General features: G+C 48.6%; 1 protein-coding gene across 7 annotated transcripts in view; it reads left to right on the top strand.

Annotated features, from left to right (window-relative positions):
* RBM20 (RNA binding motif protein 20) overlaps positions 1 to 12,078 on the top strand; it is a 189,295-nt gene that overhangs the window by 165,657 nt on the left and 11,560 nt on the right. For all 7 annotated transcript variants that reach the window (XM_070633039.1, XM_070633049.1, XM_070633051.1 and 4 more), the window contains exons 10-12: positions 5,644 to 5,748; positions 6,882 to 7,542; positions 9,088 to 9,222. In XM_070633039.1, the coding sequence (XP_070489140.1) occupies positions 5,644 to 5,748; positions 6,882 to 7,542; positions 9,088 to 9,222 (901 nt within the window). The remainder of the gene's footprint in view (positions 1 to 5,643; positions 5,749 to 6,881; positions 7,543 to 9,087; positions 9,223 to 12,078) is intronic.

The following is a 12,078-nucleotide window of genomic DNA, read 5'->3' as shown; positions in this document are numbered from 1 at the left end:
CCTCTGTGGTCCTGTTTGTCCAGGGTGGAGTGGCCCTGAGGTGTTTCACCCACACCCTCTACCAACGGAGATTAGATCTTTGGTCCACTCTATCCTCTCTCCTGCCAAAAGCATCTACCAATCCTGGGGCTTCCATGAGAGGTGGTAAAGGAGAAGCAGCCAACACCCACTAGACTATACTGGGTACCCAGGGCTTGGTGTGTTTCTCTAGACACTGTCCATAGTGTTTCACTTCCACTGTAATAAAAATGCTCGGCAACTGGCTAGTACCTTTCATCCAAGCATCTGAAAGGGCCTATAACCTGCTGCATGACTTCAGTTCACACAGTGGGTCACCAGGAGGACTCTGGGCACCAGGTCTATATTCTATCTTGGCTTACACTTCCTTGTTGCCAGAACCGCCTACATTTAAGTAGGAGTGAGATAGTGGAGGTGGCGGGGGGAGGAGGGTCTGCATAAAGAACCCAATTTTAAAAATCCTACATGCATATCTTCTAGTCTGAACCCAGAAGTTGGTGACAATGGCTAAGTGCAAATGAGGAGCTCACTTCTCAACTCCATGAAGACTGACATGTCACACTTTTGGGCAGTATTTCTGCATTCACTCCTACTTGCATTGGTGGAGGGCCGAAGCTCAGGGGCACAGGGGGTCCCAAGGCATAGGACCTAGTCCATGTGATGGCCGAGACCAAGGTCTAATGGTGGAAGCAGACCTACAAACACGATTCACACACAGTGGGGACCGTGCTGGAGTCAAGCAGTGGATGAGCTGCTCTGGAGGGAGTGAACTCTGCCCTGGGAGAGGAGGAAAGCTTCCTCAAGGAGGTGACATTTGATCTGGGCATTGAGAGCGGGGAAGAAGGCAGTTTGGGAAGCGGCGAGGGCAAAAGTGAGAAAGACAGACTGTTTTGAAGAACCTTGGGGAGTCTCCATGTGGCCACATCTTTAGGGCATATTAAAGGATGATGTTTTTGAAAAGTAAAATTATGCTCTTGTGCAAACATAAAATGCACACATGTCAAAGATGTTATTTAACTCATTAATTAATGAGATAACCAGTAAGATGTAAAAGACAGTTCAAAGGGGACTCTAAAGAGTGGGTAACATAGAGAGGCAATCAGGAATGCTGAAATGAATTTACTAATAGATGTGAAACTGGCCTGTTCCACAGGGAACTGGGAATCAGTTGCATCTCCACCAGATAAAGTTCCTTTGCATCTCTGTGTACAAGAATTGTTTGCACTACTATTAGTTTTCTGCAATTTACAGAGTTGCAAAATAGCTCAATTCAAGATAAAGTGCAGACTCCTACAGAATCAGATAGCCTGGGAGGGTGCTGGGCAACTGTCCAACATTCCATCGAAAGGACACCCAGTAATCTTTTTTACCCATCTCAAAGTCTGGGACGGTTTTTCCTGACTGGCATAGAATGGGCAAGCTTGGGAGAAGAGATTAAGGAAGAGGGTGGGGTGGGCTCATGAAGGACCTGGTGTGCCTTGCTTAGGATTTGAACTGGATCCCGAGGACCTGTGAACCAGTGGATGTTTTTAAGGAGAAGTATATGCTTGGAGGTGTCCTAGGGGCTGGTGATGGGCCAGTGGCTCAGAGGGGCCAAGAACAAGAGTTGGCAGGGGCTCAGGCCTGGACCTCACACACTTACTGCCGGTCTAGGACCCTTTGTCTCCTTGGCAAAGGGGTGGAGCTGCCCCTTTGCCCTCCAACCCACGCTCTGAGACTCTTCTCTGGTAACCTCACTTCTCCCACTGTTTCATGCACCCTGCCTTCATTGGTTCGCACAACATCACTCATTTAAGATCATGTACATGATGGACCATCCCAAGAGCTGCGATGCAAAAAGGATTTCCAGAAAGCCCCATGGTTTCCCACAATTCTGTCCCTCTAGTTGGTTCTTCCTCTAATAGCTCTAGAGTGGGGTCAGAAGGGACTTGCTAGAGGCCCCAACAGATTGTATCTGTGGGTTTGGAGGCAGGCAGCCCACATTTGGTGGAATATCAGCAGAAAAAAAAGTTTTCCTCATTGATCGCAAATTCTGTGTCACAATCTTGAGAACAACACAGGTCCACACATGGCTGCCCTAAGAGTCAGATAACAGGCAGTGACTGAACTCAGGGATGCAGGCAGTAGGCTTTCTTCTAATATACCAGGCCCCTCCCACCACAGGGCCTTTACATGTGCTCTCCTGCCTAGGACCCCCCACCCGACCCCAGAAGTCCACATGGCTCCCTCCTCACCTCCTTTGTCTTAACTTGTCACATTCTCTACAAGTTTATTTCTGGTCACTACATAAAGTCACAACATCTGGACCTGCTTCTCTTGCTTCCTGCTTCCTTTTCTCTGTCACACCCATCTCCTTCTAGCCTCTCCCCTGACATCTTTATTTATTTTATTTAGTGTCTATTCCCCTCCCCTCACCCCCCAAACGTAACCTCTCCAAAGGCAGGAATTTTTGTCAGCGGTGCCCACTGCTGTGTCCCCAGTCCCTACGTTAGGGCTTGGCACAGAGGGCGTTCAGTGAGTATCTGCTGAAGGAATGAATGACTGAACCCAGACTCTGGAGGCAAAGGTCTGGCTTCTGAGAACGAGGTCACACTGTGTTCTTCTCTGCCTCAATGTTCTTGTTTGTAAAATGGGTGTGGTCACAGGCCATTGTAGGAATTAAATGAGCTTGTGCTGGTTAGAAACCCTGTGGATCTCTGGAGAAAGTGCCGTGCAGGAGAAGCCAGCATGCATGCTGCTGAGTGCTGTGGGCAGCCAGGTCCATACAGGAGACCCATCCCTGATCACAAGGCCATAGGAAGAAGGCAAGAAATCGTCATCGAATAGGGAGGACACGGGAAGCAGCACTCCTTCGCCTAACTGGAAGGGGGATCAATGCCTAGAGGAGGGAAGCCAGGCAGGTGACACAGACCAGAGAGCATGAGTGACGCCAAGGTGGAGAGATGGGACCATGGCAGACCAAGGAGCAGGTGCCTATACGTGGGGGGCAGCCAGCCACTGCTCAGCTCCATTCTATGGCTGCCATGCCACATGTGTGCCCTGTGCCGATAGAGCTCCCATTTCTAAGAGCAAGACCAAAGTCTGGATATCTGTGTGAAATTTCCCATGTTTTAGAAGCTGTATAGACTAAAACATGTCTGTGGGCCAGATGCAGCCCAGGGGTCCCCAGAATGCAGCCCCCAGTATAAACAATCCATAGGAGGGAGAAATGACAAAAACACTTGTGCTAGATTCAGAGCCCAGAGACAGACTCGAGCATGCCGGGAGGCAGGTGCGAACTTGTTCTTCCCTCCACCCCCTCCTACCGGTCTCCATTCTTTTATTGCCCAGCGTCCATGGAGCACCTAGCACTGGGGCTGCAGTTGTGAGTGAAAGCTGAAATGACTTCCGATCTCATGGAGCTCATGGTCTAGTGGGAAGATACACTAATCAAATAATTCCTCAAATGAGTAGAAAAGTGTGAGTGTTAAGGTGCTAAGAAGGAGATGGAGGTATACACTGCTGTTAGTGCCTGTAACAAATCAGAGACTTCCCTGGGTTAGGATGTGACTGTTGAGATTTAAAGGAATGGTGGGTATTTACTGAATGAAAAGGAAGGAGAGCAGACAGAGGGACCAGCATGTGTAAGGGCCCTGTGGCTAGAGGCCAGTGTTGCTGGAGCAGAGAAGGCCAGGGTTAGAATGGTGGGAGGTGAGGCTGATTTTTCAACAGGGGCCACATCACGCAGGGCCTTGTAAGCAGATTAAGGAGTTTTATCTTTATCCTAAGTGCAACGGGAAGAGAACGTTTAAGCAGGAAGGTGCAATGAGGCCATCATAGTTTTGCATTTTGGAGTGATCATTCTTGATTGCCTTGGGGAGAATAGACTTGGGATGAGGCGACAGGGTGGAAGTGGGAGACCAACTGGGGTGTGGCTTAGCAGTAGCCCTGGCCCTGTGGTAGTAGAGCTCTGCTTGCAACAGTTGGGACCTCTAATATCTTGGTCCGTGAGCTGGTGTGGGCAGCCAGGTGCGTTGGTTGCATTGTCTGTTCCCCTTAAGCTGCCACTCTGACCTGGAAGTGTTCCCAGAGCAAGGGATGCATGGCCAGGTGCTGCTCTGGTTCCTGTGCCTGCAGGGAGGAAGGGCAGGGGTCTGTCTGGCGGGGGCTCCAGCCAGGCCACGCTGTCCCTGCCTCTCCCAGCTTGAACTGGATGGGGTCCTTTTACTGTGTTGACCTAGGAGTGTGGCTGGAGGAACTGCCTGAGAAGGGGAAAGATGATTTATTTTGGGAAGGGAGGGCCATGTATAATTTATTCAGGGAGATAAAAATAAAGAAAAGCGGTCCCCTGTTAGTAGAAGCTATGGGTTCTGATGGCTGAAAAAGCATTGAGAGCTGCTTTGTTCTTAGGTTAGCTCAGAAGACTAGCGCACCCCTTTCCGTGGAATCTTCCGCTCCAAACCCTGGAGAGAGCAAGGACTTGAGGACTGGAACTGTCTTTCCCTGTCCGGTAATAACTGGCTCGACCAGTCAGCCCTGCGCTCCTGCCCCAGCTGGCTCTTTGTCAGCTCCAGAGGGGTGTGTCTGGTTGTAAGAAATCAGAACTAGAGTTGCTTATGTTGCACCAACCTCAGCCAAAAATGTTGAGAAAAATGCCACTTGCCCCTGAGGAAGCCCAGGAATAGTCATTGGTTTGGGGGCCAAAGTTTAAGTCATGGGAGAATATCCTCCAAAAACTTCTAAAATAGGGGGTTGGCAAACTGTTTCTACAAAACGCCAGAAAGTAAATATTTTAGGCTACGTGGGCCAAGAGGCAAAATTGAGGATATTATGAAGGTACTTATGTAATCATTTAAATGGCAACTATTTACAAATGGGGAAAGCATTGTTAGTTCACAGACGATACATAGAGAGGCCCTGGGTCCGCTTTGGCTGGAAGAGTAAAGTTTGCTGACCCCTGTTTTAAGGCTGTTCAGTGGCCCGAATTATCAAACCAAACACCTGCTTTCCGTTCGATTTCCCAGACATGTGCAGTATGTTAAGGGACTTGATCGGAGGGAGGGAGTAGGAGCAGGAAGAAGGGAAGGGATTGCTAGTTTGGGCCATAGCTCCAGGGCAGAGATAGGGCAAAAGGGAGGTGAGAGAGGCCCCTGTTGGGTGACAACTCTCTTCCTACCCATAAGGGACCTGGATGTGATTTTTTATGGCTGTGACGGATCTGTTGGGGACATGTCACCATGATGGTTGTTAATCCCAATGTGAGTTCACTCTTTGGATTTTCACTTACCTTCACTGTCTGCGGGTTTCACAGATGCAAAAACTCCCCAGTTTGCTAGGGATTTCAGCCCCCCTAAAGATATCAGGCCAGTCATTAAGACATTTCTATGCCTCCATTTGTCTGTGTGACCTTGAGCAAAGTTACTTAACCTCTCTGAGCCTTAGTTTCCTCATCTGTATAATGAAAGTGATAATAGCACCTGCTTCTGAGGGGTTTTGTGAGGATAAAGGAAATGTTGTGTGTGCAGCACAACTGACAACTGTTAGCTGTGCCCATTGCCATTCTTTTTCTCATAGCACTCCCTCATTTCTCTGCTGCCCGCTCACGGTTGATTTGGTTTGTTCTGTTCTTCCTTTTGCAATTGCAAGACTGGAAAAGAGGAACAGGAGGGCATGGAAGAAAGGCCCCCATCAGTGGGCAGGCAGGAGAAAGAAGCAGAGTCCTTTGATCCTGAAAACACAAGGACAAAGAAGGTAAAGTTTGTCCTAAATGCCGGCAGTATAGCCACATCTGCACGACAGGCATCGGGGACTGAGTTACAGAGTCCCCGTCCTGCCCAGTGAAGCCCTGCTGTGTGGGATGTGCCAGAGACCCCACCAGCGGTTCAGTGAATGAAGCCGTCCTCCCAGCGCTTCTTGGAGGAATGGCTTTGCCTGGGGTTGTTGCATAGTCTTGATTGAGGAGCTCTTTACTACGTGCCTGAGCTCTGCTGCACTCTCCAGCAACTTGGCTGTGCTCATAAGAGAAAACATGTGCCCGAAAAAGACTCGGGCTCCAGAGCCAGGCTCCCAAAATAGGCAGGTCCCCTGGGAGGGGCTCCCATGAGGGGGGGTTTTGGGTACTCAAACCAGGGCCCTGACCTCAGCAGGCCCAGACTCTGGGATTAACAAGACATCTATTATGCTTGTAAAGATTATTTTACTTAATTAAAATGAAAAACCCAGTTACAGTGCTGGGGCTTCCACAGCAAAAAGAAAGGTCCTTGGAACGCAGCCAGCTTTGTGCCTTTCTGGTCAGGGGAGGTGGAGAAATGAGTATCGTTGGCAGGGAAGCCGCTCTCCTAAATCTGGCTGCTGGGTCCGTGGGCTGCTGGGGGCACCAGGGGAAAGTTTCAGCAGGGCCCAAGTATGAGCCTTGGCTAGGGAAGTTGCCCCCTTGCTGGGAGAGGGTGCTTGGGGAAATTTTGTAGGGGCTTGGCCACAGTTACGTTTAGCGATGCCCCACGTGCAAAGAAATAGCTCCAGCAAGTTGATTTATTTAGAGTTTCTAACTTAATCATTCATTCATTCAAAAACTATGTATTAAGCACCTCTAATGTACCAGGTGTTGAAATTCTTTCTGCCACTTTAAACATGGTGGATTAAGCATTAAGGGTTTATTCCAAATCCTGGGCTGTTTTGAGCCTCATCCTAGGGATGAATCAGTGATGTGGGACTTGAGTGGTTTACAGCCTCTAATTACCCAGTAAATGTTCCCAGGTAGAAGTAAGAATGCTCAGGATCTTTCTGGTTTGAGGGGTCCCATGGTCAAGGTTTATGCCCTCTGGTTGAATACAAAGACCCACTCCTCAGCCACCCTCTGACCTCCATTCTGCATTTTTGTTCAGGAGCAAGATTGGGAGAGTGGAAGTGAGGCCGAGGTGGAGAGCTGGTACCCCACGAACATGGAGGAGCTGGTTACAGTGGACGAGGTGGGGGAGGAAGAAGATTTTATCATGGAACCGGACATCCCAGAGCTGGAAGAAATCGAACCCATTGACCAGAAGGACAAAATCTGCCCCGAAATGTGTCCCTGTGTGACGACCGCCTTACACCTGGACTTACCCAAAGATTTCACCAAGGAGGGAGGCAAGACCATAGGTAATGGGGCTGCAGAAATCAGCCTCAAGTCGCCCAAAGAACTGCCTTCTGCTTCCACGAGCGGTCCCAGTGACATGGACGTGGAAACGCCTGGCCTAAATCTGGATGCTGAGCGGAAGCCAGCTGAATGCGAGACAGGCCTCTCACTGGAGGGTTCAGGTTGCTACGAGGAGCAGGCAAAGGGAGCAGAGGGCTCAGATGCTCATCTGGCCCCTACGCTCCAGCAAATGTCTTCCCCCAAGCCAGCAGAGGAGAGGGCCCGGCAGCCTAGCCCATTTCTCGATGACTGCAAGGCCAGGGGGACCCCTGAAGATGGGGCTTGTGAAGGCAGCCCCTTGGAGGAGAAAGCCAGCCCCCCCACCGACACCGACCTCCAAAGCCAGGCTTGCCGAGGAGTGTCGACCCCGGGTAACTACCTCCCTCTTCTCCCTGTGCGGTCAGGTTGATGGGCCCACTGCTACCCTAGAGAAGTGTGTGGTCATGTTTAGGCTGGAAGGAGCATAAGTAAGGTTTCAACCAGAGTTAAAACTGGTGCAGAAAGCAAGCTGCTAAAAGCCTAGCTATACTGTTAGGGCTTTTAGGCAAATGGCCTAAAGAAAATCAGATAGGAGACCACACATTTTAAACTCAGATAAGATGGTCTTCTCTGAATTTGCGGGAACCCAGTGGACTCTGACAACTAAAATTAGCAAAAGTTTTCAGTTATCAGCTGAAGGAGCTTCGGTTCCTCGGGATCAGCAAGCAGCCCCTTGTGCCTGCATAACAGGGGACCACCCAGGTCGTTATTCTGTGAGGCCTTAGCCAGGGGGGCAGGAGTGTGGGAGGCAGAGAAAGGAGCGGGCAGAGGGAAGAATGAGGGACTCACTAAGGGGCTTCCCCTTACTCCCTCAGATGCACTTTTCTCCAGGGTCTGACGGTGAAACAAGACTTGGAGGCGGGCTCGCCTCCGCCTCCATGGGAGGTGATGTAGTGCTGTGCCTAGCACTATGACATCATGAAAGACAGAGTTTAAAATAGGCTAAGCCCTAGCTTCTCTGCCAAGTGGAAACTAAGATCCATCAAGGGCTTTGGGGGCAGGGAGCGTGAGTAGCCGTCACTGTTCTCCCAGTGAAAATAACTAGAGAGATTCATTTCACACAGACCTTGGAGCATTCCAGAGGTTGAAGTAAGGGGTACAAGAGTCGGGGACAGAAACTATAGAGGAAAGACTTAAAAATAAACATTTCAGTCCAGTGCTCTGTGGCTGGCACAAGCTGGCAGGTGAGCTGGAGGCTTGGCCTGGCTTCCATGTCAAGCTGACCTGAGCTGTTTTTCACCTGTGTGGATCTACGTCTCCATGGAAACTGCCATGAGCTGCCTTTGTTGCTAGAGTAACGCTGAGGCCTGGGTTGTGTCTAAAGAAGGCAAGAATAAAGGAGGAGCAAGATGTTCACCTTGCTCTGGTTGAACCCCTTTTATTTTGTGGGATAGGTCCCAACATGCACTGGTGTCAGTGGCTTATTTGCTTACCCAGTGTTTGGAGTTCCTATTTAATAACACTGCTCGACAAGCTTGGGGTGAGAATGGCATTGCCGTTCCTGCCAGCCTCAGTGCTCCTGTGAACGTCACCACAATTTTTGCCCTTCCGTAATTCCTCTGCCTGCAGAGATGGAGTGATATTGAGTTGGGGAGCATGCGGGTGGATCATCCCAAGCGAAGGCCTCAGCAGCCAGCACCCCCACCCGGGACCATTGCAAAGATCTGCCAAGTTTTCTTGTGTGTCACATTCTTTGGCAGTGGAAAAAGCTCTTAACTATAGCACTTTGGTTCTAATTAGAAGTCCTCGCCCTACTCTCATATTATTAAGCAGTCCAAGGGAGCGATCCCCATCACGCAGCACAAGGAACAGAATTGCAGGGGTTCTTGGAGGCGTGTTGTGGTTCATTGGTCTTTGCCTTGGCTCCTGTTCTGCAGAAAGCTCCAGGTATATGGAAATGAAAACTCTGGACGTGAGGTCACCGGAATACACCGAAGTGGAGCTGAAACAGCCCCTTTCTTTGCCATCTTGGGAACCAGAGGATGTGTTCAGTGAACTTAGCATTCCTCTAGGTAGGTGAAATACACGGTCCTTACTGAGCATGCAGCTCTAGGAAATGACAGTTCTGTAGTAACATCTAAGAGCTTGAGAGAGCTTTTTGTCATTTTGTTGTTGTTTCTAATGTCTGAGGCGGTAACCTAGGTTTTGCGAGCTGCTGTTTTACAGTCTCTTGCAGTTTCAGTCTCCCGTAGTAGACCAGAGACCTCATGGGGCCAGGCCTCTCAGGGCACTGCCACGGGAGCCAGAGCTGAGAGACTTGTTTTTGCATCAGGAAATGCGTTATTCCAGACCATGCAGCCCTTATTCAGGCAGGGAAGAAGCAGAGGCCCAGTGGCCACCACAAAATCAACAGAATTGACTCCCTTCTTCTACTCTCTTCCCTGCCCTCCTTGCCCCAGTTCTTCCTAAAACAACGCTACATTTTTTTCTCTTTGAAGGACCAGACTCTGAGGCAATGATGCTGAATAGGCTGCATCTGGGGCAGACCCTACACAGCTGATAGAGGGAGCACTGAACAGAGAGAGACCCAGGCCCCTGTCCTTCCTATTCCACTTACTGGGTGACTGCGTGTCCTCAGACAAGTCATACTCAGAATGTTTTTTGCTTTTTCTGGCCCCTCAAGTCCGTTATTAGTAAGACAAGGAGTAAAAAGAGAGAGAGAAAGATGTAAAAATATTTTTCCTGGAGGCCTTGGGAGTGAGCGGTACTGTCAGAACTCACCTGGCCAGGGAAGGCAACCCAGCCACAGGCAGAATGGAGATCAGGGCACTGCTGAGGGGGCCAGCCGGCTGGGGACACTGAGAGGGAGATGGCTCGGGCCTCTGGCAGGCAATGTGCAAACGCAGAGTCCTCATAGGGGATGATGGGTTGGGGGTTCCTGAGGCTGAGTTTCTTCACCTGTAATACGGAATTGTTCCAAATCAGTGGCTTTTCAGTGGTGGAAGTGTTGGGGGTGGGGGGGATAGCGAGGAGGAGGGTTAAAAGTGGAATCACCCAGGACATGTTTTCAAAGAGGAGTGGTAACTACAGTCTCAGGGAAGGGAGTGAAGATAGTTTAAGAAAGTTCCCTGGGGGGCTGGCCCCGTGGCTGAGTGGTTAAGTTCGCGCTCCGCTGCAGGCAGCCCAGTGTTTCGTTGGTTCGAATCCTGGGCACGGACATGGCACTGCTCATCGGATCACGCTGGGGCAGCGTCCCACATGCCACAACTAGAAGAACCCACAACGAAGAATACACAACTATGTACCGGGGGGCTTTGGGAAGAAAAAGGAAATAATAAAATCTTTAAAAAAAAAAAAAAGAAAGTTCCCTGGGAGCTTCTGACACCATTGCTACCCCAGTGACTCCCACTCCAGCCCATGTCATCTCTGAGTCTTTACATTGACTCCGAAAGGTTGGAAAGCAATAAGACAAAGGAGTAGTAGCAGCTGCTCAGAGAGAGAGCTTGGATGGTGTCTCTTGGGAAGATGTCACAAGGAAGCAAGATAAGCGTGCGTTATGTAATGACTAGTGACCGCGTGTCTGCTCAGTCATTATGGAGGCTCATCCTTTCCATCAAGTTTCTCTTTTTCATCTCCTTTAAAAAATTTCTTACTGTTTGTGTCCTCCAAGTGTACCATTTTCATAGAGTCAGATTTGAAGAGCAAACGCCTTTTTTTTTAAGGGCTAAATTTGCTGCATAGCGTCCAACATGCCACAGGACAACAACTAAAAAAAGGAACTACTGACCTTAGAATGAACTAAGAAGACTGCGTGAAGGCCCCGGGTGTTTTAACCCTGGGAAACAGTTGCAAAGGTTGTCTTTCAGGAAAAAGGTGCCAGACAGTTCCTTCATGCATTCTTTATGCATTCATTCAGTCAGCAATACTTACTGGATAGTATGGCACTGTGCAAGGCGCTCTGGGGGAATCAAGAAATGTAGCACAAGTCTCTCGTCATCCAAGAACTTAGAATCTGTATGATATACACAGCACTAATTAAGAATAAATTATGCTACCTTATAATTCACGTCTTTTTATTATTGTTTTTTATTGCAAAAAATGTGAAAGGTTATTATAACACATTTAAAAAATAAGAACCATATAAAGTAAATGTTATATGTATCGCTGCCCTCCGGTCTCTCCCCGACTCTAGCAGTAGCCACTTTCATACCCACAGATAGTTTTTCTCCCTCAAAAACGGGATCACTATACACATAATGTTCTGTAATTTGCTCTTTTAACTTAATAGTGGGTCCTAGAGATCTCTTCAAGTCAGTTCAAAGAGAATGTATTCTTAACCACTGCAAATATTCTATCTTAAAAGATGTACCATAAATTACTGATCATTCCTCTAGTGGTGAGCTTTTAGGATATTTTCAATTTTTTTTGCATTATGAAAATGCTCTAATAGTTAAGCTTTTATTTTTCTTATTTACCATGCAGGCACCAATCCTAGTGCTTATCTCTTTTAACTCTCTCAAAACACCAATGAGCTAGGTAATAATTTTATCCCTATTTTACAGATAAGAAATCTGAGATGCAGGGTTACAAAGCTAGTGATCAGCAAAGACTGGAGTCAGGATTCCAACCCCAGGAGTGTGATTCATGGAGCCATGCTGGCTCTATGCTCTGTTCCCTTCCAAACATGCTGTCACCTTTGTGTGCATGCCAGCATTTCTGTAGGACAGTGTCCTAGCGGGGGGGCTGTTGGGGGGAGGGGGAGTCATAGATATTTGCATTGCACATTTTCATAATTGTGACTAAATTGCACTCCAGAAAGATTATACCAGTTTTCACTGCTCCCTTGAGGGAGAGTTCTCATTCTCCATGTCATTGGATGTTATCAGTTTTTTAGATAACTTATTTTTCAAATATTGGCACCTGAGCTA

The sequence above is a fragment of the Equus przewalskii genome, chromosome 1 (assembly GCF_037783145.1).
Source record: "Equus przewalskii isolate Varuska chromosome 1, EquPr2, whole genome shotgun sequence".
In the NCBI taxonomy this organism is placed as follows: domain Eukaryota; kingdom Metazoa; phylum Chordata; class Mammalia; order Perissodactyla; family Equidae; genus Equus; species Equus przewalskii.
This window is presented reverse-complemented; position numbering and strand designations above follow the sequence as displayed.